Raw genomic sequence first — 27,844 nt, 5'->3', positions numbered from 1 at the left:
AAAATACCAACATTTTGCAATCTCACTTCCTTCAAACTCATTATAAAAATAAGAAAAAAGTGATTTTTTCCCAATCTTTCGTTACGATAACGTTAGTAACGTCAACCTTTTACGTTTATAAAATGTAATTGTAACGCGTTTATTAGTGCGTAGGTCGTACTGCCGTTGTTTTTTGTGTATAAAAAACTAAAATTCGGAACTTTAGCGAATGGGAATACTGCTACAATGTGTAGCGCGGCGGCTCGTGTTTATCGGTGAGTATTTTTACCCATTACGAGTCACCGATTCCATCTTTATCCGATTGTTTTCCTGGAGTCCGACGATACTGTAATCCTTTATTACCATGTAAAAACTTGATTAACCTTCTATTATCATTCGTTTCTGCAGTTCAGTTATTATCAAATCACAAACCACCGAAATATAATCGTGGAAAACAAAATTGTTTTAACAGACAGTATTTAGTGATACGAAATCTGATTTAGCTTTATTGTGTGAGTAATAATCGGTTACATTTTGATTGCAGTGTCAAAAGTGCGTCGCTTGACGATTCAACTACGAGAACTCCTACATGCAGTAAAGTGAGGAGCAACCCAGAGGAGGTAAGGATTAACTTATCTTAATAATTGCTTAATAATTAAATGTGGTATGTTTGAAACCGAATTTCTGTCCCTGTTTAACATGCAGTGAATATATATGGAAGTAGACAACAGAAATATAAATAATTTCAGAACCGAAAATCCAGTCTGCTTGAATTAATTCGAGTTTCCTTATTTGTTTCTTTCCAGAGCTGGGCAGAGACATCCGAGTAACTTCTCCATTATTCGGCAACGTTGGTGAGTTTGCACGTGTTAGGTTACGGGTATTTCCCTGGAACTCCTATGTCTGTTACGTGGCGTGGCGGTAAAAATTGCTACACAATCTTTGATTTCTTAGCTGCATGGATAGGCTCATTCGCGATCGCAACGGTGCTTGACTTTCATTGTCAGTCGAATGATTTTTTTGCAATTTATCTATTTTACAATGGGTTAGTCGAAGTTAGAAATTTTGCACGTTGTTGAAAGTGGAATGAGCACCGCGACAGGTAACCATCACTTACTCGGCATTCGCGAGAACGAATTTTGTTTGGCTATACTGATATAATAATCTACGTTTGAATTTACAAATGCCGTCGTTTAAGCGGTGGATTTATCTGAGGTTCAATTATATAAACACAATTGCTTTATCGTTGAAATTTCAAAATCTGGCATAACGTAACGTAATCCAATTGCCTGCTCTATCTTGAATAATATTAAATTTTCTATCAGCCAGCAAGTATTGATCGACTGCAGATTTAGCTCGTTTAGTTGAATGCTGATAAGCATACAGGATGTTTCTAATCGATTTTACAATATGTTGATGTACCAATAGCCCTGCAGCATCACTAAAATGACTAAACGAAGTATATTTGAAATTATTATGCAATCAGCTGTCTGACTATATGTGGTACAAAAACATATTGCTACCTACAGGTAATCAACGAAAAGGTAAATCACGGTGACCACGGCGCAAATGAGGAAGAATGATGTGTGTTGGAAAGAATGGAGAATCGTTTAGATCGAATATAGGTAACCGGGTAGGTAGGTAATCGTTTCGGGAATCATGTGTGAGTCTGACTTATAAAATTTCCCGTTGGGTGGTTCCGTTGGGAATCAGGTGAGGGTAGGAAGGACGCGATGTATCGCGATGTCACTGACTTTTGTAATCCACAGCGTCAAACGATCACAGAGTTTTTCCGCCTACAACAAGCGAAATACTTGAGCTTTCAGATCATTTGTAAGCTTTTAAATGTTAACGAGGTTCAATTTTTCATTTCTTGTCACTCTGCAAAAAACTTGGCACTCTTCAGCCGTGATTCAGTCTATAATTATTCAATCATTATTTCATTCAATTAATCTCTGTGATCGTCTGAATGGGCAATACGCATCTCTCGATCATCTTTCGCGTTCCGTGGTACGGTAGATGAGGAGAGATGCAGAGCTCGAAGACTTCGCGTTGAAGAGGACCGCCGACCGTCACGCCACACAATGCATGCCTATCCTTCGCCCCAAAATCCTGCCCAAGTTTGATTCGCATCTGAGAAAAACAATCCGCATCGCTATGTGTCGAATTTAAAAAGACGCAGATGCGGATTGGATTTATACAGAACTCTGCAACAAGTCCTAGATATTTTTTGACAGATTAATCGATTGCGCATTTTTGCGCTTAGATCAATTACGGGAATTGGCAAATCGATCGATCGCGCTTTTTGCGTGTCGATTTCGCAAACGGTATGTGAAAAGGTAAAAGACTGGAGATGAGCTGAGCCTTCAACTCTTCGGTAAACTTTGCGACAAATAATGATGTTGTTAAGTTTCACCGCGCTCCTTACGCGTTGACTTGATACTTTACGATTCTGAGAGAAACGGCGACATTTGCGGGCCGGACCTCGACGCGCGGGGATATGAATGACACAGTATAGTGATTGTAAAGAATCTTGTCGTTAGTATTTATGAAATATATCTGAGGTGTTTAGAAATATTTTTTTTGATCTCTTCATATTAATTACTGTTTTAGTGCAACGAACCAATTGTTTTACAAGGTCACGCAGAGAAATATCGAATGTTCCGTCGAACAATATATTTATTTCAATAATTCTTTGTATGAAATTAATGTTACTTCAAAAAACGCATTTTTTTTCAACAATAGAAATTGTGGACTTGATGCGTATGCGCGGATGCCCTATGAATACGATAGTATTTGAGAGATCCTGATCAACGCAAATGCTATATATTTTTTTTATCGCTCGACGTTCCTCAGTTACCATACAAATTTATTGAAGTTGCCCAAGAGAACGAGCTGATGATAAGCAAATAGGCGAGGAGCCAAAAAATTCATTCTAAAGAATAAGCGCGGTATTTTCAAGTTATGCTCAACGCGCGGAAACATAAATCACGAAGAATAGTGAAATCTTGTGTTAAGTATTCGTTGTGTTCATCATATTACTTCCTGTTATAGAACAAACAATTGGTTTTTTTCCTCTTAATATTTTTGTTTTTTTTTTTCATAGTTTCATTTTCATTTTACCGAATTAGCGTCGACAGTCTGTATTTTTGATAAGCTTATTCAAATATATTGTGGAATTTTGCGATTAAACATAGCCGGCTCCGTCAGTCGACGCCGTCAATTGATTTAGTCGATCTCGCGGCAACCAATGTACTATCGATACTAGTTTTTGAAATGCACTTTATGCTGTCTATTTACGAATTTCGACGTAAAATGATTGCCCAAATATATTTAGGACAAATATTACGTGAAGATGGAGGATGCTTTTTATAGTGCGAAAATGACGCCAAAGTTTCAAGCCGGATATTTTAGCTGACACGTTGGAGAATTTTTCGATAAATTGTTTATAACGAAACTATGCGAAATTGTCGAAAAGATACTATATACAAATGTGCAGATAGTTTTGTTCGATATACCAAGAAGGTTGTTTGCACGGGCGTGAATTATCGGTAAGCTGTAGATCTAACGACTCGTTAAATTCGGAAAGTCTAACGATGTTTTGCAATTTCACATCGCAGTCCTGTTCTTCGAAATTCTACCAACGATGAAGGAGCTTCACCGTACTTCTCTTTGAAGCCATCTACGTCGTTGGTTGAGGAGGATAAAGATATTTGCGTACGTAATGCAGTTATAGCTTTTCGCGAAGCAACTTTCTAACATTTCGCAGTTGCTTTAATCATCGCAATAACAGATTCCAGCCTTGTACAAAGACATAAAACAGGAAACAACACTAGGCGTGATTATCGGAACTAAATGCAAATCGGTGGAAGTCAAGAGAGCCATGAATTACGTGATGGGATATTGCGTTGCCCAAGATTTGACGGCTGTCGATCAATTGGTTCGTGATTGAAGTTTGACAGAAAGAATGGTGTGGTCACAGTGTGAAATAATTCAATCTTCGTCAACAAACTTCGAACTTCTACAGATAGAAGCTAGAGAAAAATGCCAACCCTGGACGTTGGCTAAATGCTTTGATACTTCGTGCCCCGTGACAAGGTTTATTCCGTACGACGCGTTGAAGGATCCTCAAAATGCTATGCTGTGGTGTATCGTTAATGGTGGACCGAGACAGCACGCTAATACAAAAGAGATGATTCGCACTATTCCGGAATTGATATCGTTTATTAGCAAGTTTACGACTCTGGAAAAATATGATTTAATTTTAACTGGAAGCCCTCCTTACTCGGGTCTAATTTACCCTGGGGACGTCATAGAGTTTGGCATAGATGACATTACGTCTGCTGTTTTCTCCGTGGACACCGAATAGTCGAATGTTACAAGTCCCATCATCTCAGTTTTCAATTGCACGATGTTAGGAAATAAATGCTCTCTCATATTTTCCTAGTAAATCTCAGAATGTTTGAAGACTGGCATTAAGAGGATGTGGAAAGTGTTTAAAAAATTAACCGTTTAAATTAGTACACATATATTAAGTACTTGGCAGTTAACAATGATTGTTAACTTCATTTTTATGTACAGTGGAATGGCGAAAAATTCTTTTCTGTTGTACTTTTAAGTGCATTGTTGTAATGCATAAACTTCGATAGTTGAAAATATAGTATCACTGGGAAAGAAATACATATCGAATTAGTAACAAATTCTTCAGAAATAATGGACAGAAGCATTCTTCAAATCCACTTGACTTGCTCTCCTTTACTTCCTTTAATACTGTCGATCTCAATTTGCGATATTAGCGCACTATAGGGCTTGTGGCAAACTGGCGAATCCAATGGAGGGTAGTAATGTCTGTAGCACAAGTATGTCAGTAGTATGCCTATAGTCGAACCGACCGTTATATCTGAAACAGTGACACGAATCAATATTATGTCAAGTTATATCAGTGGTATTTGTCAAATCTTTACCGAAATGGCACAGACTTACCCTGCCAATGATGGTGGTAATCACAAGTCCGACTGAGCGCTATACTTAGAGCAATGCCTAAAGGTATTAAAAAAATGCATAATTTCCAAGCCTGCCCTTTTCCTGCAAGTGTGAATGTATGGAGTTTACCGGCAAGGTAGAGAGATATAAATCCGAGACTCGCGAACGCAACTGAAATATCGAAAGAATATTTCGGTATACGGTCAAAACATTTTTCCATTTTTAAAAATACAGCAATATTATTCACAGTTCTCTTTATAAGTTTTATAAATTAAAAAATCGTAAATTTTACACGAGGAATGTCCACTGGGAAATGATTTCTTGCCATCTCTGACCAAAGCCGGATCTCCGTTACAGTCGAATTCAGTGTTCATTGCCCCGTCAGGAAAACATCGCCAGTAGTAATCGGGTCTTGGTCGACCTGCGGAGGAAAAGATGTGAAATTAGTTTTGTTATTAAATTCTATATTTAGGTTCTGAAGTAGTACACTCACCTACAATTAGTTTTATCACATCGGTAATAACGCCGTTCAAGCCCAGAGTCAATGTCACTGATAATGTAGCTTGATAAAAATCTATTCTGTCTCTTGTTACGAGGAATGTAAGGCATATCACAATTATTGGAAAGACAAATACCAACGGCTGAAATGTAAAAATTTATATTTATTAACTTGTTACCAGAGATTAATCACATAATGCTTTTTTTCGGTTAAAAATAAATTTTTACTCTACCCATAGTACAGTGGTTGGTACGTATGAATCTGTCCTGGGATTTTTATAAAGCCACAATTCATCAATGTGAATTTTCCTTGTGAATGGTTCAGCCCTTTCTAGTTCCCTGCAAGGATTTTTCTCTTTCCTCAAGTGTTTTTACCTTGTATTAAAATTAAATATCGTATCGGAAATTGTATATTTTTTTTTTGTGCTCTAAAACACTCACAAGGTGATCCTGTAATTGGCTATTTTTTTTTCTACTCGGAATTTATACTGGTTGAAAAACGCGTCGTTAAATTTAAAAATGCATAAAATGTAGGACATTACCGAAAGCTTGGAAATATTGTAACAGAGCGGTGCAATTACGTGATTTTTAAACTTTATGATGCGGATTACGAATTGGATGAAGTGTCAAAAACTCGCGCCATATGTGACTTATTGTTAAGCTGTGAAAATTAGCAGACCATCGATCATCGATGTTAGCAGACGATCTGCAGTGGTGACATAAACTCGAATGAATGAACTGAATGAAACGATTATTTACATGAACAGCAGACCCAGAAATCCGCGTAACAGGATGTCGAATAATAAGCCACTCGACATCTCGAGGCCGCGAAACGGAGGCATTTTCTTTTCCTTGAAACAACACTACTCGCAAGTCCAACGTCTACGTTCCGCGGCCATATTGCCAACAGACAGAAGTCGAATCTCGAAGTGTCTAAACACATTCCAAACTAAACATCGAATAAAATCGAATACCCGATTGTATCTTTGCTGTAACATCGCGAGTGCACGTGTGCTGTCGTACAAGTCCCAAATTTAACGACGTGACTTATAATTTTCTGAAATGAGCGCGGATAAAAGAATTGCAACAGACGAGGAGGAGGAGGATGAAGAGGAAAAGCCTAAAAACTTCCACGAGATGGAATTGGACGATCGAATACTCAAGGTAAAAAATAACCTTCAAGGCGAAACAACCTTCGTGTTTTATGCAGGCTATCTCCTCACCAAAGCATGGTTCATTTAGTTTGAATTTCTTGAATGGTGTCGACCCATAAGTAACTCGTATCGAAGTATCCTGTTAATTGAAAATCTACGCTTATTTGCCTCATAAGTCTGACAATTTTTGAGGTTATGCCTGACCATGCGATAAAGAGAATTTCGATCAATTTATTGTATCGCTATTATTGCTTCTGCAGGCAGTGGCAAAACTTGGCTGGCTGGAACCAACTTTGATTCAGGAAAAAACAATACCGCTTTTATTGGACGGAAAGGATGTATTGGTGCGAGCTAGAACTGGCTCTGGTAAAACTGCGGCCTTTGCAATACCAATAATACAAAAGATCTTGTCTGGTAAACAGACGCAGATGAGGCAGGAAATTAAAGCGTTGATACTAGCGCCTAGTAAAGAACTTTGCAAACAAATTCATCAAGTGGTGTCCGATTTGACGAACAAGTGCTCAAGGGAAGTAAAGTCTGTTGACATCAGCTCACCACTCGAACTTAATGCACAGAAACCCTTACTCGCAGGAAAACCAGATATTGTCATCGCCACGCCTGGCAGACTTCTACAACATCTTAAGGCTAATAATGTCAGTGTCAAAAAAACTTTGGAGACTCTTGTCATTGATGAGGCTGATTTGGTACTTGGATTACTACTTTTTTTCATATTCACTTCATAATTAGAGGTTAATCGAGGCTAGTTTGGATCAGAATTAATAATGAGATGTATTGGTTTTGCAAGGTATTTTCATTTGGATATGAAGACGATGTTAAATCTGTACTAGCTTACTTGCCTACCGTCTACCAAGCTGTTCTAGCTTCGGCCACACTCTCCGAAGATGTACTGTTGTTGAAAGCATTAGTTCTACATAATCCAGCAATATTGAAATTAGAGGAGCCACCCTTAGCACCACCCTCACAATTGGCACATTATACTCTGGCTGCTGAAGAGAATGATAAAGCAGCTATATTGTATGCTTTGCTTAAACTGCATTTAGTCAGGTAACATTTTATCTGAGACTCATTTGGAAAACTTTTTATAACATAGTACAATGATAATCGCCAAGTCACATTTGATGCCTTTTCTATTCAGGGGAAAAACAATCATATTTGTAAATACAGTGGATCGGTGTTACAAGCTGAAGTTATTTTTGGAGCAATTTGGAATCCCAACATGCGTTCTGAACTCTGAGTTGCCTGCTAGTGCAAGATGCAGGGCAGTAACGTATTTCAATAGTGGGACTTATGATATTATCATAGCATCGGATGAGAAGGCCTTAGAAGAGGTGAATTTAATTTCTATCTTGGCTGCTGTACAGATTTTGGCATTCCTAATTACTGTACAATTTTTACAATGTTTCAGCCATTTATGGTCAAAGATAAAAAATCTAAACGCAGAAAAGACAATGAGTCCGGTGTGGCACGAGGGATCGATTTTCAGTTTGTGTCTAATGTGATAAATTTTGATTTTCCATTGGATGTGACTTCTTATATTCATAGAGCAGGACGAACAGCAAGAGGTAAAAATCAAGGTACAGCGCTTAGCTTTGTAGCTATGCGAGAAAGATCTTTGCTCGATGAAGTTGACACTCAGTTGAAGGAAGGTTATAACAGGGAAAATATATTCAAAACTTATCAGTTCAAATTAGACGAAGTCGAAGGTTTCAGGTATGTATTGTGCAGTTGAATTTTCCCATTGACGAAAAAACCAGCCAATTGATTCGAGTGAGCGATTACAAGAAAATCGTCAATAAAAAAATGTTACAATCCAATTTCAAGGTATCGAGCAAAGGATGCCTGGAAAGCGGTGACCAGAATAGCAGTGCGCGAAGCTCGTCTAAAAGAAATAAAGCAGGAAGTACTGAACTGTGAAAAGTTGAAGGGGTATTTTGAAGAAAATCCAAAAGACCTAAAATCCCTGCGGCAAGACAAGGCACTGCACACGGTGAGGCAGCAGCCCCATTTGAAAGATGTTCCAGAGTACATAGTGCCCCAGACGCTGAAGAGGATAGCAGGAATAGGGAAAAGAAAACGAAAATTTGACAGGGAAGCTGCAGCAACTGGGTCGAGTGCTAGCAAATCAAAACACTTAGCCAGAGCTTCGAATCCATTAATCAGTCTCAGCATACCGCGAAAAAAGTAAACCAATGGAATTGAGTGAAAAAATTACGAACTGTTAAGAATATAAGTCTATAACGATACTATATGGTTATTATATTTTGAAATACAAAAACGGAATCGATCGGAGAAAATCAGGCGATGCTGTTTTTTTTTTTTTTTTACTGTAAATATTTTCTTAAGATTTATTACATATTAGCGGACCATAAAATTAGTAGCTTTGCAAGTGTTAAGTAAATAATGAGATTTGCTAAATGCATAGTTGCAAAAATAAATCAGCCAACCTCGGTTTTGTGAAGTGAAAGTATTGGAATATTACTTAGGGGCCGTTCTGGGCTTGTACTTCCCTCTGATATTGTCATTCAGACCTTCCCTGTTTCTTGCCAACTCAATAGCATAGAATTGGATTCTGGATGTTAGTATGCTGTTTTGTTCAGAATATTCTCCATCACAATCCGCCCTTACCAGGGTGCCGAAACTGTAGTCTTCTACAACCTCCTTGAATTGTTCGCAAAACGGCCTCCACTTTGCTTTTCCTTCGGGCGACTTAAGCTCATCCTCGTTAATCTTGTCTACTTTAAAGTCTGGAAACGATTCTCTAAATGATTTGTAGATCAAATCATCGTGCGGTGTCAGTCTTAGGAGCTTAGGATCCACCGAACATAATATCTGGAAATGAAACAGTGTTTATAAGCTGGAGAAAAATGTGCATAGATATTTTGGATGAAAAAATTCTGTTACCAACGTTAAAGTATATCTCTGCGTGCTCATACGCCTTGATTGCCCACATTGCCTCCACTGATGGCTGGAATAATTTTTGGACGGATTAAAATTGGTCAGTTTAGAAAATCTGAGAAACATAGGACACTTTAGGAGTCTGGTAATTGAGTTTGAATGAATTATTTTTGGCTTACGTCATTGTCAAACTCCTCGGCAGGCCTGGACAGAACGCTGCTTCCTGCTATCAATTGATCAGCTGTCTGTATCGTAGGGTAAATTATTGATGATTAGTGTTTCTTTGAAATGGGTACGTAAAACAGTGAGAATATCAAATATAGGTTATGCTTTGTACAATAGGTTTTCAGGTATTGTAAATCGTTGCAAAGGCTTGCAGAATGATATTTTTTTCAGGGAAATTAAAATCAGACTACATTTTGGTTGTGATCTGACGATAAAATTCTATAGAACGTATCTGAGCGTCATTATTTTACTTACCACATCACCCACATGTGCCATGTTTGCGCGAATGTTATTGTTATTATAATTATATCGTATATACGTCGAGAGTCAAGTTTGGGAGCGTTGCTTCGAATGGATAAAATTTGTTTAATTCAACTGAAATCTCTTTCCAAATTTTTCTACAATCATACAAACAAGATTGATTGAGTTTTATTCATCAATTTTGTGACTGTAATTTTCTAAGAAAGAAAATATCACGCGATGCACGAGTTCGAGACCTGACACTTTACATAAACTGACAGTTCAAAAACCTTTCTTATAGTAAACCATCGTTAGAGTAAACCGATTATTATTATTCTTCCCCCTAACACGTACACTGATAACGTGCTAAAAATAAATTTTGTGACAGCTACTAGTGTTTACGATAAAATAATAAACAAATTTAGCAAATCTGGATGAAATCGGGGAGAAAATGATCGCCGCTTCCGATCCGCTGGTAAGTTTACTTAGTTTGTTTCTTTTAGGTTATGTTATGTTAGGTTGGGTTATCTTTGCCGGTCGTATATTGCAAAAACTTTGAACGTGATGTGAGCTATAATACGTTTCAGGTCCATTCTGTATCTTAGTCGATCCAACTTGAAAATTATGCAAAAAATTATTTGTGTTTTTACAAATATTTCACGATTTCGTTTTCTGCCATGTTCGTAGCAAATTCCGTATCGTACGATTTCGTTCACGGCGTTTTAAACTGAATACTTTATTGTACTTGCTAACTAATTTCAAATAATAAATTCCTTATCATGTTTCAAGGAATATGTCCCAGGAGGACGACAGACGATCTTGCGGCATCCAGGTTCTGTCGTTGCCCAGCAATTGGCCAACAATCAAACTGCGCCAGGAGAGAGTTTCATTTTACAGAGGCTCAGTCAAGTGAATATATCAGAAAAAACGCCTGTAAGCCGTTGAGTATTTTTGAAGGAATTGGGAAATAAAGTTAAAATTATACTCTCTTATTTGAAACAATTAACGAAACATTCAATTACAGCAAGAATTCTGGTCTGTTAGACAAAACAAAACTTACGGCGAAGAGGAATTGTACTGCTCAGGAAAAATTGCCGTTCACTCTAAAGGCAGCGGGTCTACGAGGTCGCTTCAAACTTCATACTCGTGTGACAGTGACATAAAGCATGCTCTCTGGTGTGTGTTTCACTCAACTACACCAGAAAATGTTCCTAATCAACCTGACTTTAATGAGCCTAGCGGGAGCCCCATTGAGTGTATTTGTCTCCTGGATTCATATAACCTGAAGGTTTTCACTGAAACTGGAGAAGACTATGTATCAAGCTTACAATTTCAAGTGGGTAGACAATCTTCGATCTGTTTGGAAAAATTTATCATGTGAAAATGTAAAATATTTCGATTTCATCAATTGATTTAGGTATCATCAGTTTGGGCTACGAAGTTTGGAATTTTGTTGGAAAAGTTCCCAGCTCCTACCACAGTGTCGAGGTAATTATACTCGTAGCTATGCAAATTAAGTCAACAACAGTACATGCTGTTACATTTACTTAGGTATGCCTCTTTGGAAGCGAGCAAACTGGCGGCGCAAAATGAAAACCAATTACCCACAGCATTTTCTCTCAAGCATCCGTTGGACGAAATTTGTCCTCTGCTGCTGAAGCACGGTGAATATTAAATAAATATGGAACTGATAGTTAATCCGAAGTTAGTAATGTTATTCGAACTACGCAGTCTGGGAAATATCGTAATATTCCTCAATTTTAGAATTGTCTCCAAATACAATAAACCGTAATAAAGCAAACCATTCTTATTTTTCGAAAATACAATTACTTTAGAGTCATTTCGGAATTGCAGCGTAGTAATTTTTCCCAATGTTTCGTTATGTCAACGTTACTAATTTCAACTTCGTAGCTAGTTTCAGTATACACTTACTGTTAATATTATAAATTAAATTTTAATTTTTGCAGGTAGTCTCTCATATATGTGCGATTCGCATCAGAAAATAGTGTTTACAAGTTCTGAACCATCGCTAGCTGTTGTCTATGATACCCGTACTGGCCTACATTCAGTTTATAAAATCCGTAAGGCTTCGTCTGACGAGTGTCATGTCGTTTGTGGCAATGACACTACACCTAGTATTATTTTAAATCACTCTGCAACTGGCTCACCTCTTAATATCGGTAGCAATCTTTCTACCAACAGAAGCTCTACTAGCAAGGCTCACGTCAGTATTTTTGGTGAGTTCATTGGTTTATATGAAATATTGAAAATGTCAATATCATCCTTAAAAATGTCTTGTTTTGTGCCTTTTCTACCACTCCCAAACAGGTATTCCTAACTTGCAATCAAGTGGTATTGGTATGGGTATTAGTTTGGCGGGTGGCGGAGTAGCAGCCACGAGCCCTTTTGCATCTCGTGCGGCGTCATATACGACAGGCTCTGTCAGCGGGGCATCGCCTTCGCAGCAGCAACATTCAAGATCTCAGAGTCCAATGGCTGCTATTTCAAGATCTGAATCTCCCACGACTTTCTCTCCGTTATTGGGAGGCCCCAGCAGCTCTATAGCTCATCAAACTAGATTACATCACACAGTGATGGCAACGATTTTGGGGCAGTCGCCGAATAGTCCGAGTAGTCCTTGCAGTAGCTTGCATCTTCAAGATCCCATGGCCAGTCCTAGTAGGCCTCTGTATCCTGAACTTTGCCTGGATCACGTATGGACAGAAAATGTTGGAGTTTCGAAGTGAGTATTAGTGTTCAAGATCTTGTATCAAGTGTCGCACCCCCTGCTCTCCTACCAATCCTCCGATTTTTCCCAATATCCCTTCTAGGTCTTACCTGTGCTTGCAGTTCCTTTGGACCTTCAATCAGAAGTGAGTTTCTGTATTAACTTTGTTTTGGCCATAGTTTGGAATTTAGAAGCAAATGTATCCACCCTGAAAAAAAATAATGATCTTAGTGATTATGATGTTAAGAGAAGTAACAAGCATATCTTACTCCGCTTTAATTTAAGGGATGTCATATCTGGACCTGCATCGAAGGTTTTATTGACATCGGATCTTGTCGGTCAAAGTTATTTGGGATATTTAGTACCGAATAGATCTCAACTGTTTTTGGTACGACTTGAGAAGTCAAACAAACAGCAACAAATTATTTTCGGAATGGTTACCAGTATAGTTGCAAAAGATGCTGTCAGTTTGCCGGTGAGATTAATGAATATGATTAATTCAAAACAATTCCATATTTTTCTCCACGTCAGCACAAATTTATATTTGGTATAATTTGTTTTGTACCTATGATTTTTCAGAAACTTCACATGATTGTGACGGTAGATTTGTCCAACGGAGTCGCACTTTATTCCGGAGTGACCTGCGTAGGCAAGGTTCATATTGCTGGAGTTTTGTCTCCTCTGTCAAGTTCCAACTACTATCTTCCAAATTTTGCCCAAAAACTTGGTAGCTCTCCATTTCCACGCAGAAGTTCATTGATCAAGCCAAATTGCCCAATGTCACATGAATTAGCTAAATTCGACGAAGGCTTACATTTGCTCAGTCCAGTTACCAGCACGACCTCAAGATTGCCTGTTATGCTAGAAAACTCAATGCTAGACGCGAGTTTACTTGCTCTCAAAGAGGCGGTATGCAACACAGTTACTCTGGAATACGAAAGTGGAAAATTCTTCAGAATTTCTTTGCCGGAGGCCAGCACATCTTCTCTAGGTATAGAATATATTGCCTTTCCTATATTCTTGAAGGAAGAGACGAATGGATTTGTAGACATAGCTGTCGGAATTTTTTTTACAGTTACAACATGCTTATCAACTCTTCGCAGCGTACTGCAGCGAGATCTGGCAATGCAATTATTGGTAAAGTGGTACGGCGCTCGAAACGCGCCTGGGCCTCAAGACTTCGGACCGACGCAAGAATGGAATCTGTTTGTGGTAGTCCTACTCACGCTTTTAGGGTACGACGTGGACAAAGTTCCGCTTGTTCAAAGCGATTGCGACAATGATCAGCCAACGGGTCACAATAGCCCTAGCGTTCTTCCAAAGAAACAGAAAACTAATGATTCTGGATCAAATGACGACTGGCTTTACCTTATGAAGTCTACGGAGCAGAAAAACTCTCAAGAATTCGTCTTTGATACCCTTGGTCTTGCCAAAATGAGAGTTATCTCAAAATCGATGGATGACCAAAGGTGTAGAAATACTGCTTCAAACACCCCAGCAAAAATCAATTCGCAAGCTATTCTTTTTCCTTACCTCCCATTGGTCCTATTTTCTCTTCACTTAGTCTATGAAGATCTCAAATTAAATTTGACTATGTCAGATAGTCTGCCTCTGCTGGTTCGTTTTTTACACCAGTTGAGTACTGACCTCAATTTCAGCGCGTTCTCACATCATTATTTCATTGATTTTCCGAACATTTGTCTGCTGAATAATAGTAAATCTCAAATCGGTATGTCAGATCTTCAGAAGATCACTCCTCCTATCTACATGCCGATGAATCCACCAAATATATTCAAAACCTTGAGTCAGTTATTAATCAGAAGAGATATAGATCCTTTTCCTTACTTGAGTCAAGTTAATGTACGCACGAAGAACATAATTCAATTGACAGCGTTAATAACATACGGGAAAGAAAATTCTGGTTTACAACTTGAACAGTTTACCAAACTAGTTGTACCAGCTGGAAGTCGTATTGACCCTCAAGATCTTGCTAGTAGGCAAGAGAAAGAAACACCACGAAGCTCCAATTATCTTGGGCCAGAGAAGGCGGTTCTGCTGTATCATGAAATGGGTTAGTAGAATATGCAGTGACTTTTTACATTTTATTAGTCATTTCAGCTTGTGAAATATTTGCATTTTTACATTGTAGGCATGAGCTGTAAAGATCTTGAAATCCTTCCACCCGGAGTTTCGTTATTTTTGAATGAAGCTATGCACCAATGTAGGGCAAGACCACCGTCTGACTGGCCAACGTCCGTGTACGCATTGATTGATCGTCAAGATTTGGCGGCATTGGAACGACATTCGTTGCCTTTGAATGTTGACTGTCACATGAATACGGGTAAAAGTTGTATAGTTAAAGATCCGGAGCAGGATGACGGGATGGAGTTTGACGACACTGTAAGCTAATTCATAGAATTGGCAGCCTGAAGATCACACCGGTTTACTTTATTTAGAGTTGACTTGAACGTGTTTCTAAATGATTGCAGGTTCTTAAACTGAGGTTCAGCAAAGATCACAGGGTTGCTGAGGTGAAAAGGCTGTTGAATTCTTCAAAGCCAGTAAGAATCGCAATTGCTCAGCGCCCAGATGTAAGTGATCATGATTTTATCGAAGAACAAGAAAGGCATTTACATGCTTTGTGTACCAGAACTATGGCGCTTCCTGTTGCCAGAGGCATGTTTACGCTGAGAACCTCAACACCGATCATTACCGAACAGCTTCCGGTGCCTCGTCTCTGTCTTACAGGTGAATATTAGTTTTTGTGATGTAATACTGATCTTAATATAAGGTACCAGAAAATACTTATGTATGACATCTGTTTAACTAACTATACGTTAAACTACATACTGATTAGGTAAGGCTCCTCCACGTGGTACATCAATTGAGCTAGCACATATAGACGTACCGCCAAATATGAATTTGTGGCCACTTTTCCACAACGGAGTTGCAGCGGGACTCCGGATTCACCCCAATGCGTCAAACATTGACTCCACTTGGATAGTTTACAATAAACCACAGCAAAGTGAATTTGGTATTGAGCATGCTGGTTTCCTTATGGCGCTGGGGCTGAACGGTCATCTTAAAAATCTGGCTCCCTTCAATATGTACGAATATTTAGTTGAGTGCCACGAAACAACCAGCGTAGGCCTTTTACTTGGCTTATCTGCATCCCACAGAGCCACCATGGACGTTTCCATGACAAAGCTTCTATCTTTACACGTTGAAACTTTACTACCACCTACTAGCATCGAACTTAACGTGCAACAGAATATTCAAGTCGCCGCACTAATGGGCGTTGGTCTTGTGTATCAGGGAACAGCTCACAAACATATTTCTCATGCACTGTTATCAGAGATTGGTGATTATCACATTTTTGTTTCTTTATCTAGCTTCGTATCTGTGTTCAGTTACTTGAGTTGGAAACTCGATTTTGATTTCAGGAAGACCTCCCGGTCCAGAGATGAAAAATTGCGTTGATCGCGAGTCTTATTCATTAGCTGCAGGGTTGGCCTTGGGTTTAGTTGTCTTAGGATGCGGAGGGGGGTCGGATTTGTCCAGTATTCCTGACACTCTACACTACTACATGCTCGGAGGAAATGTGAGGCCTCTGACTGGTGCGCAGAAGGACAAATACAAATCGCCCAGGTAATTTTGCATCGAATGTGGATGAAAAACCTATTTGATAATGAATATTTATTCAGTTATCAGATCCGGGAGGGGGATTCTATCAACATAGATGTTACTAGTCAGGGTGCAACGGTGGCGCTGGGCTTGATGTATTTCAACACGGGAAATCGGGCTGTTGCACGATGGATGCAAGCTCCAGAGACGCAGTTTCTCTTGGATTTTGTTAGACCGGATCTACTTCTGCTGAGAATACTCGCCAAGTCGCTTATTCTATGGGATGAAATTCAGCCAACCACCTCTTGGGTATCTAGTCATGTACCAGAGATCGTTTATCAGTACAGGCTGCAGAAACCAACACCAGAAATCATGCAAACCGTGGATTTGGAGACCATGAAGTAAGCTAACAAATTCCGAATTATCATCATGTGATGAAATGAAATTCTGACAATGGGAAATTCAACTTACAGTTTACATATTTGTGTTTTAAATTTAGCCAAGCGTATTGCAACATTATCGCAGGCGCCTGTTTGGCATTAGGTTTGAAATATGCAGGATCGGCGAACAGGAATGCTTTCAAGACGCTGTATAATTACGCACAAATATTTACAGCGCTTTCGCATAAATCAATTGCCGAACTAGCTGGGAAATCAACAATTGAAACTTGTTTAAATGTCATATTGTTAGCTGCTGCGACTGTGATGGCTGGTACAGGAGACCTCCAGGTAATTCTCAACGTCTTATCTGCGGCATAGAAACTCGGGGTAGCATTGTAGTAAATAAATTTATATCTGTCATTGATTTCCCAAGATTCTCAGGATATGTCGATATATAAGAACTCGGGTTGGTCCTGCAAGCAGTGTCGTCACGTACGGCTCGCATTTAGCAACCCACATGGCTCTTGGACTGTTGTTCTTAGGTGGTGGCAGATACACTCTCTCTAACAGCCCAAGTGCCATTGCTGCGCTTCTCATCGCTCTTTTTCCAAAGTTTCCGACGCACAGCAATGACAACAGGTAAAACGTCTACGATTTGTCATGTTGGCATTAATATTTGCAGATATTTAATTTCACAAGTAAAAAACATTTGAAGAAAATTTCAATAATGGTGAAAATGTATCTTCCTTAAACTAATAGGTATCATTTGCAAGCATTGCGCCATTTGTATGTATTGGCCGCTGAACCACGTCTGCTTCTACCGAGAGACATAGACACGGGTCGTTTATGTTATGCGACTGTACATTTAACTTTTCAATCGGACAATCTGGCCAGTGGTCAAGAGGTTATGCTAAGGGCTCCGTGTTTGTTACCAGAATTGAATAGTCTGAAAAGAGTAGAGCTGAGGGATGATAGATATTGGAATGTGGTGTTTGAAAAAGGACAGAATTGGGAGCGTTTAATGAATATGTTGGAGAGGTGTGACTTCGTTGACGTTAAGCAGAGAGCCGGATGTCTGTCTTACCAGGAAGATCCACATGTACGCAAAATCTGTATTACCAATCTGATTTTAAATTCAAGCGTTGAGTGGTATGGTTAAAAAAAAATTAATATTTTCCAGGGATTTAGAAGCCTAGTAGCAAAAACATTGACGACTGAAAATGTTATCGCTTGGGCTGCAAAACCGGAGAACATAACGTCATTTACAAACGATAAGACTGTACTGAATATAGTGAAAAATTTTTTGCAAGGACTGACTAAGCATAAGACAAAAAGAATTTCGAGACATTCTGAAACTGGTAGAAACTCTAGCAAAACAAATTCCAGTTCTTTAGCGCAGACCTCGGGAAGACTGTCCGGTTATTCGGAGGATTTGGACGAAAAAATGGAAGTCACAGAATCGTCTCACACTTCGAAAAATCTTTCGGAAAGGTTACCAAATGACCATAAAAATTCTGAATTTAACATCTCCGAGCGGCATTTACTCCAAACTTTTGCAATAGTTGCGTATGAATGCGTGGTCAAAGATAAAATAAGTCTGCTGCCGCTTTGGGTAAATTTGCTTAAAAGTTTAGACGTCATTGGGAGACAACCCAATAGCTATTTGGTTTGGCAAATAAAACTGATTGCCATTCAAGTATTAGAGAGATCAAAAAATGAAGGAAGAAACTTGTTGCTAAGCTCTGAAAGTGCTTTGGCAATTAAACAGAAGACGGCCCTAATTATGGATAGTTGGGAACCTGGTAAATATTTATACATGTATCACAATTCCATTTATGTTAGTGTTGAATCTCAGTTTTGATCAAAATATCCTTCTCCTTCCTACAGATTTAAAGCCGCTGTTGAAGGAATATTTAACTAACGGAATTGTCGAAGCAAACTCCGAAATGCTAGCGAGGCTTACCGCGTATTTAACATTTTACGACCTGCCTTATCGAATAAATAATCGATCTGCCGGTAATTATTGGCATTCTGCTATTTGAATTCTGCGTACGTATGTTCTGCTGGGTATTTTTGTTGACAATATTGGTTTGATTCTAGGTGATGTTTCAATGTTCGATTTACTTCTAGATCCATCAAATACCCAATTACCAGCTAGTACATTGCACAAGTTACACAATCTGCTAAGGATAGCATAGGTATTTGATTATAATTTCGTAAACACATCCTCAGTCGTTCTATACTATTAGGCGATACATAGCTCCCGGACTATGTACTCTATTTATTTTTTTTACATAAATAAAAGAAAATAACGTGAAAATCATTGATTTTATTGTACATACATTCGAAATAATTTTTAACTTGAACGAATGATGATTTTTTATCTTGCAGGATGTCTGTCTCTGTATCTTTGAGCATTTTTTGAATAATTTCTGGTACACATATCTTCTCTCGACAAAATGCGTTTTAAATCAGTATCAGCGGAGGATGAATTATTGTCAGAGTTCTCTGTTTATTAATTAAGTAGTAAAATACAGCAATCTACATGGAAGTAGGTAAAGTACGAAATATAAATATAAATATAAATATAATTTAACTTTGCACAAGGATCTTACATTACTATACAAGTTTCGTCGTTGACTACTTATAATACAATGCACGTTGAAATGTATAGTAATATAAAAAAGTATTCTCTTTCACAACCGATCAAACTAGGGGAGTTCTCCTGTTCTGTTTTCTTTTTTAAAACTAAAATTACATTCAGCCTTTAGATTCTTTTGTTAAAGAATGAAGATGATAAGCATGGGTAAAAGAATGTCGAAGATCAAGTCCATGAGTGTGAATTTCCAAACAATAACTTAGTTATTGGGAGAGAAAAAAAGGTGTGTTTAAAAATAACTTCGCCTTCTGTAAAACTCTTCCTCATGTACAATAGGATGACCAGTAATTCCGCATATCATTCTATCAACGAGTGCGCCAACACTTGTGTAACAGTAGAAACAACCAGCCAGTATTCCTCCAAGGTGACCGACAAACGAAGCGTTTGGCACCAACAGGTGTATCAAAATCAGTTCAGCCCAGACAGCAAATTTGCTCGGGACTCTGAAGCCTCCAACGTCGCGCAGTCTGTCCTGTTCCTCGCATATGCAGATTACCTTAAGCGCGAACAAAACAGCGGAGAATCCGATGGCACAAGACGTGTAATAGCCGTAGTCTCCGGTCACCTGAGTCAGGCAGTAACCCAAAGCAACGTACATGGAGCTGCAGGCAACTGACAAGAACGATAACAGCATAACGAAGTTCCCTGTTCCATACTTGTTCTCCAGAGTCGATCCTTTCAGGATAAACGACACCATGTTGTAGTACAAATGCATATCCGATCCATGCTCGAAGTTTGAGAGTATAAACGCACGCCAATTACGATACTTTAGTATCTTCACACATGATATACACACTTGGTCGGCGTTCCATGGTACTTTTATCACTCCCATGTACAAAAGTGTCTGAAAGAAACAGAGAGACGAGGTTCAGTCAGGTAAATCATAAAAAATTATACGAAGTGGTTGAAATCATTGTACAAAGTTTTACCTGTCCTATTACGCCGGCTAAAGTGGCTGGTGGTATCTTGTCGATACCAAAATTTATGGCCTGCATGCAAAGTAAAACTATGCCGTACTGTAGGCCTTGTCGTTGCCTCTGGACTGGACGCATTATATATTTAATTATCCGTACGTGGTTTCCTTGAAACTTTCTTTGTTTGTTTACTTCCAGATACCGATGGGGCGATAGAACTAGGACTTGTTTATCAGACCGAACGCGCGATTTGGGTACACGTCGAACACTGAACAATTTGACGTTCCTGATGTTTTCATCGCCGACTTCTTATTGCCATACTATCAGCTGATTCAGAGGCCCTTTATGTGTCGTCTGCTTTTCGTGAATATTCTTCATGATTCCTCCACCACGTGGACTCCATTCATTGGCATGGGAAGTGGCGGTACCAAGTGTGGTTATCGGGAACTAGATTTGCCGCAACACGCCGTCGTGTAATGAATTTTCGTAATTTTTCATTACTCTTATCCTAATATTTTGCATATTTTATTATCTAAACATCTGGAATGTGTAAAAAGATGATCCAATGTGAAACTTTGATTACAATTGACTTGGATCGCTTGAAAACAAAAATGCCAAGCTCGATCTCATCTCATCTCGTCTCATCAAACTGAAACGATGATTGTGAACCAAATTGAAGATTTAAAATTTCTGAAATCCTGCAACGAAACAACTTGCATTCAATTAATTTTGTTCCGGTCAATTATTCTCAATTCCCTTCCAAATGGAAATGTGCTTGCATGAAAATTGCAACGATCGATTTATTCATTTTAGTCTACTTCAACACAAAACTGCGTATGATGAGTGGAAATTAGTACCAAAAAATACTTTTTGCTTGTTGCAATAGAGACTCATGTCACATATCTACGCACAGAGTAATTTGTTTGAATTTAATTAACGCGCTGAATATACGCAATGTTAGCGTCAATCAATTTGAAATATATTTAATTTTATTTTCGAATGCGAGCTTTATGAATATACATAAAATTATATTTATGGAAAAAATGTACGCGAGATCGATGAATATCGTAAACAATCTCCTAAACCTTGACGAAAAGTTGGAACAATACGTAAAAAATGCCACCGAGACTATAAAAATATTCAATTTGTAGAAGTAACGGAACAGGTTCGCAAGAACTTGACAACTAAAATTGGAATTTAATCCGGTGGTGGTTGAAGTTGGAAACCCAAGAGGTGTAATTGTTTGATCGAAGTTACGTCATGTGATGTGACGGTTAGCAGAAAGAATTTCTTACCTTCATTAGAATTCTCGTTCAAAGAATTTAATTTTTTCTGGAACTGGAAAACGTTGTATTTTTTTCATTTTTGCTTTTCTTGACGCTGCACTTACTTACGTCTTTCTTCCACAAAGCCGCGGTGAAATCACATCTGTATCGGTAGGCAGAACCGCGAAGATGAGACGAAGAAGGTCTTTAGTGCTTCTGATGACACGGTCGCAGTTGTTGCATCAGATTCTAGTTTACCTCAACTCTATAATAGAGACACGATTCCAGAACGTGTAATGCACTCACGTGCGTTTCCAACATGATAGCATTCTTCTGTATTCAATGTTAACTATGTTTTTTCTAGTTACTGTAATAGATTTCTATTAGGTTGGCGAGTAGCCTTTTTTGTTTTTTATCGGACTATGTAAAGTTCCCAATATATCGCGATATACGTATTAAATTACGCATCGGAAGGTAGCATCTATGAATTCCTTGGGAAACTCATAGCGCAGGAAGGAGATTGGCACGTGAACACCTCGTGTCTTGCCGGTGGATTTATACTGTGTAGTAGAGAAAACTTCAGATTCGGCGTGCAAGGTACATGGCCGTGAATAAACAACTCGCAGACATTTTGGTTCCGCTTACGTGATTCGGGTCAGGCTGCAAAAGCTTTCCATAAAGATTCTGGTTTTTTATTCAGCTGTTGTAGATATACCCACGACTGTACATTCCGGTTGCGAAAGAAAAAACACGAATGTTGTAAACGTTTCAAATTTTTTTAGATTTAATTCTCCATTCAATTCGCAAGTATAACGATACGCTTTTTCGTTTCACGATTCCTCGTAACATTTAGGACAGAAATATTCGAGGACTGATTTTGCTACTGATATTTAATTATAGTATCTTATTATGCTGTGCGTCGGTGATGCTACCGTATGATAGTAATTAATACGTCACAGTGGAAGATTCCATGTTCAGTCGAAATTTAAAAGAGCTAATATTCACACCTGGCACTTTCTAATGGAAAAAAAACTAAAACTAGAAATACGGTAACGGTATATATTGAAAAACCTTGTTCTCTGTTCACTTCTGTACCAACTGCGTTTGAGCTGGTTTTACGGAGATGAAAATTGGCAATTCCGTTCACAGTCTACCCTCTTGATTAGTTTGTAAATAAGTAGATATGTGAATATCTACTTCAACGTATGTTCAGTTAACAATTCGAAATTCGAATTTAGCTCTACAAGGCGTGTCAATTATTTGTTGTTAGAGAAGCTCGTATTAGGAGTCAATCCTCGGCTTGCAAACTCGAATGGAGTCGAAACGTAATTATGGCAACGATAGTGAGACGGGAGAATAAAAGATTTACAATTTTTCCTGTCACCAGTCTATGACTGCAATATGACGTAATGGGATAGTATCACTAGTTTCAGTTAAAGATAAATTAGAAAAATTTTATCAGTCGGTTCTGCGCGTCGTTAAGTCCGGAAAAAAAAAAATGAACGGTCGATGTATGTATGAGAAATAAAAATCAGTGATGGGAAAGTGAAGGTTTCAAATAAATTTTCTACGTACATACATAAATATTTCTTCCGCGTTCGGTATATACGATACTTGGCATCATTCACACGTAAAATTTGTGACCAATCAGGAACTCGCGTTGACCTTTAAAATTTATAATCCATATCTTGCCAAGTAGTACATCATATAAAATTTGTTCCCAGTGTTATTTTTCGTAAATTTGTCTTCCAGATCTCAAGACTCGTATCATAAATTATGAAAGCAATCTTTTTAATATTGCAGCGTCCAGCAGAGTTTAGCACAAATATGTTCTTTGTTTATGATCGTCATTTTGTCCACCGCCTCAAGGCTCCTTGTATCCTAAGGGAAAAAACGCTATTTTCGATATCGAACCCTGTATATTTTTATTTCACAATCTGCCAGCGGTCGAAGGACACAACGGGACCCATCGGCGAACATTTCGGTCTGTATCAATCGCGGTGACCTCTCTAGGAATTCCTCTTACCGGGGATCGGCCGTCTTGGGAAGGTGGTGCAGGTCGCAAAGACCGGACCGAAGTCGGTGGGGACGGCTTGGGTAAAAGCCGAGGGAACAGCGGTGCCAGATGTAGTCGCAACTTTGCGATTCACTCAGCAGCTCTCTTCGAAAACATCTTCAACGGTCTGTAGATCTCTTTGGTCTATCGACGATACTGATATTATCATTTAATTGGAGTGTGTGTTAGTTCCCCGAGGTTATCCTAGCCACATGTGTCCATGAGGTGCAAAGTCCTAGATTGCCAAGGCAACTCACCAACATTCCTACCCAGCGTAAGGTAAGCGGGTAACACGGTCTTTAATCCGACTAGATTGAAATAATCAAAAGAAAAAATAATTTTTTTTTAAATGAAAAAAATCAGAGAAGAATAGAAAATGGATGGTAAACAGGTGACTAGATAACGAACCAAAAATCACTATTAACTGCGGAAATCGAACAAGGCGTGCGTTTAGTTTTCAACGAGCTTACACCGTCGCAGTGCAAAAAAGCGTAACGTGACGTGTGGACCGAGCAGAAATGATAGCTGGAACCAGTTTTCTACCTTTAAGCCTGTTGATTGCATATTTAAATTACATTAACTGTTTTCGATGACGCCACTCGTTTACCAAGAAATCGTGTAGAGCGTTAAGAACGCGGGGCAAATTTGAATTCTTGCACCCCGCCCGAAGCTGGTTTGCGTAAATTGTTTTCAATGGAATTTAACGTATGCTTATCTCCTTTGTTATAACAGGTTAGGCAAGAACCTTCAGACTAAAAAAGGCAGCCGAAGGGGTAATGCTGGGAACTGCCTAGAACTACTCGTTCTAGTACATTTACACCACGTGCCGTAGGGTGAGTTTCGCCATAACCCCGCAGGTCCTTATTTTCACGATACAAACACCGTATTCCCAGCATCAAAATGACGGTTTATAACCAGAGAGTGGAATCTTGAGCGGATCGGCACTCCTGCAACCGCTTTACTGGTCTGTAGGATTACAGTCCAGAGCAGAGGTTCTCAATCCGAATGCATAAATTTTCGCGATTTCGAGAGCGTTGAACAATTTCAAACGAAAGAGAATTTAGGTCAGTACGATTATACGATTGCAAACGAAAAATTGTCTTTTGGGTTGAGCACAAATGCGGTTCACCAAGTGAACTAATTGGGGTCAAACTTCGTTTCTAAACATAGTTTCTAGAGATTTTCCGCGGCCCCTCCAACCGGTCTTCCGGCGTGTTTTTCTGTAAAAAATTTCAGAGTAGAAAAACCGACGGTAGTATCTGGTCCTCGTGCTTCGAAGATAGGTATATATTGTATATATATATACACGGGTTCGTTAGGGAAATCTCTGGCGATGTTCTCGCTATTGGATAGAATTTGACAGAGACTTGCTGCCGAAATAGTTAGACGTCCTCGGATTTCACGTCTGGGTGATTTTTAACGTATTTTTTCTTTCTCACTCTGGGGAAACGATGACTGAATGATTTCCAAATTTGTTCTATAGCCCGTAGATTCGGAGGATTTTGAAAGCGTTCTGTGTATCCAGCTGAATCAGCGAAACGATTTTTAAATACCTTGAGAAGCTACGATCTGCGAGTTTTTTTTTTGTTTTTTTTTTCCTTCAAATCCATTTTTATCGCTTCTAATTCGATGCATTACAATTTCACGCAGAAGTGAACTCCGCGACCGAGAAGCATAGTACATCGGAGCTTCCGCAAAATTGTCAACCACAGCAACGCTCGCAACAGCTTGAATTAATCACATCGGTGTAATCGGGGTCGAGGTAAAAACAACGAGGTAAAATGGTCTACAAGAACTTTGACAGCTCCATCGTGAAGGGGCCTTACCAGGAAGTGAGGTAAATAAATAAATAAATAAATAAATGAATAAATAAACAATCTCCACGATTTTCGAATACCTTGATCAGTATAAAAACACCGAGACTTCCGTTTACGATTTGAGCATCAGGTTTTTCACCTTCCCACTCGATTCTCGATCAATCCGGAATCGCGTCGATGGTAGGCTCTACGGATACACGCGTACTTCTTGAATCTTACATTTCTCACGATCGTAAATACAAACGGGATACGAGCTGGATTTTACCGGATTATCGGAGACTCCGATACTGTGAGGATTAATACAGCTGTAGCTGAATGTAAAAGAAGAATCTATTCTTTTGCATTATGTGAAAGTGACACGACGGTTGATTATTTAAGATCTGTACGGGATAATTGACATTTGAAGACGTCGTTTTTGAAAATCTGTAATAACTCAACGTGATGTAATAAGCACTGAAAAATTTGTGCCAAGTCTTACATACCGTGATATTCGGGGATAATTTATCCAACTGGATCAGCTGTTTACGCTTTTGGGCGCCGTATTGCCGAGCCACCGCAGTGGCTTGAATATAATAGATTTTATAACTGATTGAGCCAAATGTTAGATGCGATGTAACCAGAAACATTTCGTCCGGATATTTTGACGATTTTTTATTCTTTTTTCGAACGCAACAGGAAAGGCCAGGAGCAAGTGCGGCAGCAGTCTTCGCAGGAGCCGCCGAAAAAACCGGCAGCTAACGAAAAGTACGGCGCTTGGGGTTCGATTTATAAGGATAAACAAAATTTCGTCAACATGCACTGCTGCTAATCGGGACGAATCGCATACAGCGATGGAGCTCGTGTTCGCCGCCGTAATACTGAGTAAATTAACGTCAGTATTAGTACGTAAAACGGTACAGTGACGGACGCGATCGCAAGAGTGGAATTTTACGCTCGTACTTACTAACCCAGCATCATAAAATCCGTATATAATATGAGTTACTTTTCAACATACCTACGTTTAATAATCCAATACGTTAACAATATGACACTTGTATCGTCGTAAACCTATAATTGAAGCGTGGAAGCATCGATTGACATATCCGAATTATACGATGAAGGATTATATATACAATTCAGCCTACGTCGTACTCTTGGGCAGATTTTAAACACCTGTACATGTATCTTTTTATTACATTAATTTAAGACTTTCTTTATACATATGGACTAACAAATTACCGTATAAAGGTAATGTGATATTGTCTCTTGCGAATAGTGGAAAAACAAAAAGAAAACGAAAGTAAATAAATTATTACAATTGTCATTTATAATATTATGCCTGATATTTTTTGGAAAAAAATTAAAGGAACATTTTTGTATTATTTTTAGCCGTCACTCTTAGCTGTGGCTTATGTCTTGAAAATGTTCGTCAACTTCGTTTCGATAAGCTAAATTTTCGTTTCATACTTTCGTTAAATGTTCAGAGTCCTCGATCCCCACTTATGAAGATTTCGGAGAAATCGGAAACCCTTGGGAATCGAGAATGCAAATACCTGCAAGCTGCAGCGTTTATTCCAGTTTGCGGAACTGGTTTCTTCTCCGCTGCTTGTGCGTATTAAATAACTATTCCAAGAGACAGTAACACGCGAGCGCGTGCACTGTGGGTGACAATAAAACAAATATAAAAGCTTATACACCATTATTCACAATCTATAATAATCCTATCAACACATTAATAGTGACTGCATATGAATATATGTATATATACTGCGATTAAATTGTAAATATATACGTAATTCTACTCGAGTATACGTGATTCATAAAAATATTCGGAACCGGGATTATAAATTTCTTTTTTTTTTTACACAATTATTATTATCGAAAATCTGTTGATTACACCTTAGTCTGAACAAAAACAAAATTTGCTTGCCATTGTACGAATCATACGACGAATCGCGTCGCAGCTTCGTACATCCAAGGAGTAGCAAAAAAATGAAAAGTAATTCAACAATTATAAAATTAAAAGAAGGACAGAATTACTGTACATTTTTACATACGAGTAGGTAAAAAGTGAAGGAATATTTATTCTTGACGTAATTTTTTTCTTACTCCTAAATTGAATACGGTTCTTCAACGTATAACTTGCACATGTATTACGTACCTGTGCAAGAAGGATCATCGACCGAACTTATTCTTCTCATCATGAATCATATCCATCGGCTTACAGGGGTTGTCTTCGGAGGCGGCTTGTGCCCCGTGACGTCAGCGAGGGCGGATTAGGCGGAGTAACGTGAATCTGGGCACAGACACGTGCGGACGGTGCATCTGCAGCGTCGAAAAGAAAGCTGCTCGGAGCTGGGGGGAACCACCGCTCCAAAGAAAAGTCAAAAGAAACGTCGACTCTGGCTCGGGAGGGTGGTTCCGCCG

The 27,844-nt window shown here is 38.8% G+C and overlaps 6 protein-coding genes and 2 long non-coding RNA genes across 12 annotated transcripts; 5 read left to right on the top strand and 3 right to left on the bottom strand.

Annotated features, from left to right (window-relative positions):
• Window positions 1-225: 225 nt before the first annotated feature.
• On the top strand, window positions 226-4,348 carry LOC124222348 (oxaloacetate decarboxylase, mitochondrial). Its single transcript, XM_069137394.1, has 4 exons — window positions 226-254; window positions 524-599; window positions 3,773-3,923; window positions 4,011-4,348. Exons 1-4 carry the CDS (start codon window positions 226-228, stop codon window positions 4,346-4,348), a joined length of 594 nt encoding a protein of 197 aa, XP_068993495.1.
• Window positions 4,349-4,490: 142 nt separating this feature from the next.
• LOC124221697 (phospholipid phosphatase 5) lies at window positions 4,491-6,418 on the bottom strand. 3 transcript variants are annotated; one of them, XM_046631934.2, is made up of 6 exons: window positions 6,220-6,360; window positions 5,694-5,799; window positions 5,456-5,603; window positions 5,255-5,383; window positions 4,963-5,133; window positions 4,491-4,879 (listed from the first exon to the last, which is right to left on the bottom strand). In XM_046631934.2, exons 1-6 carry the CDS (start codon window positions 6,300-6,302, stop codon window positions 4,710-4,712), a joined length of 807 nt encoding a protein of 268 aa, XP_046487890.1. In that variant the 5' UTR covers window positions 6,303-6,360; the 3' UTR covers window positions 4,491-4,709. The 3 variants fall into 3 exon arrangements, with proteins under 3 accessions (XP_046487890.1, XP_046487889.1, XP_046487891.1); XM_046631933.2 differs by lacking the exon at window positions 6,220-6,360 and adding an exon at window positions 5,902-6,154; XM_046631935.1 differs by lacking the exon at window positions 5,694-5,799 and having other exon boundaries at window positions 5,460-5,603; window positions 6,220-6,418.
• Window positions 6,357-9,051, top strand: Hlc (putative ATP-dependent RNA helicase DDX56). The gene is made up of 6 exons (XM_046631929.2): window positions 6,357-6,624; window positions 6,875-7,318; window positions 7,420-7,679; window positions 7,771-7,963; window positions 8,041-8,345; window positions 8,457-9,051. Exons 1-6 carry the CDS (start codon window positions 6,523-6,525, stop codon window positions 8,818-8,820), a joined length of 1,668 nt encoding a protein of 555 aa, XP_046487885.1. The 5' UTR covers window positions 6,357-6,522; the 3' UTR covers window positions 8,821-9,051.
• On the bottom strand, window positions 7,838-10,185 carry LOC124221699 (protein PBDC1). 2 transcript variants are annotated; one of them, XM_046631937.2, is made up of 4 exons: window positions 10,011-10,185; window positions 9,710-9,775; window positions 9,541-9,600; window positions 7,838-9,464 (listed from the first exon to the last, which is right to left on the bottom strand). In XM_046631937.2, the coding sequence occupies exons 1-4, from the start codon at window positions 10,029-10,031 to the stop codon at window positions 9,111-9,113; spliced, it is 501 nt and encodes a 166-aa protein (XP_046487893.1). In that variant the 5' UTR covers window positions 10,032-10,185; the 3' UTR covers window positions 7,838-9,110. The 2 variants fall into 2 exon arrangements, with proteins under 2 accessions (XP_046487893.1, XP_046487894.1); XM_046631938.2 differs by having other exon boundaries at window positions 9,537-9,600; window positions 10,011-10,082.
• Window positions 10,186-10,191: 6 nt separating this feature from the next.
• shtd (anaphase promoting complex subunit 1) lies at window positions 10,192-19,593 on the top strand. Its single transcript, XM_046631916.2, has 22 exons — window positions 10,192-10,470; window positions 10,785-10,928; window positions 11,020-11,331; window positions 11,413-11,483; window positions 11,547-11,659; window positions 11,963-12,232; window positions 12,324-12,738; window positions 13,009-13,198; window positions 13,303-13,714; window positions 13,799-14,794; window positions 14,873-15,123; window positions 15,213-15,471; window positions 15,581-16,084; window positions 16,167-16,371; window positions 16,428-16,748; window positions 16,847-17,075; window positions 17,161-17,366; window positions 17,487-17,826; window positions 17,908-18,529; window positions 18,615-18,743; window positions 18,828-18,925; window positions 19,119-19,593. Exons 1-21 carry the CDS (start codon window positions 10,447-10,449, stop codon window positions 18,923-18,925), a joined length of 6,111 nt encoding a protein of 2,036 aa, XP_046487872.1. The 5' UTR covers window positions 10,192-10,446; the 3' UTR covers window positions 19,119-19,593.
• On the bottom strand, window positions 19,220-21,905 carry LOC124221698 (rhomboid-related protein 4). The gene is made up of 3 exons (XM_046631936.2): window positions 21,596-21,905; window positions 20,316-20,747; window positions 19,220-20,230 (listed from the first exon to the last, which is right to left on the bottom strand). The coding sequence occupies exons 2-3, from the start codon at window positions 20,436-20,438 to the stop codon at window positions 19,616-19,618; spliced, it is 738 nt and encodes a 245-aa protein (XP_046487892.1). The 5' UTR covers window positions 20,439-20,747; window positions 21,596-21,905; the 3' UTR covers window positions 19,220-19,615.
• Window positions 21,583-23,778, top strand: LOC124221702 (uncharacterized). 2 transcript variants are annotated; one of them, XR_011177453.1, is made up of 2 exons: window positions 21,583-22,162; window positions 23,510-23,778. It is a non-coding gene; the product is annotated as an uncharacterized lncRNA (long non-coding RNA). The 2 variants fall into 2 exon arrangements; XR_011177452.1 differs by lacking the exon at window positions 21,583-22,162 and adding an exon at window positions 22,170-22,620.
• A 1,493-nt stretch (window positions 23,779-25,271) lies between these two features.
• Window positions 25,272-27,109, top strand: LOC138191139 (uncharacterized). Its single transcript, XR_011177451.1, has 2 exons — window positions 25,272-25,458; window positions 26,114-27,109. It is a non-coding gene; the product is annotated as an uncharacterized lncRNA (long non-coding RNA).
• The last annotated feature ends 735 nt before the right edge of the window (window positions 27,110-27,844 follow it).

The sequence above is a fragment of the Neodiprion pinetum genome, chromosome 6 (assembly GCF_021155775.2).
Source record: "Neodiprion pinetum isolate iyNeoPine1 chromosome 6, iyNeoPine1.2, whole genome shotgun sequence".
Classification (NCBI taxonomy): domain Eukaryota; kingdom Metazoa; phylum Arthropoda; class Insecta; order Hymenoptera; family Diprionidae; genus Neodiprion; species Neodiprion pinetum.
This window is presented reverse-complemented; position numbering and strand designations above follow the sequence as displayed.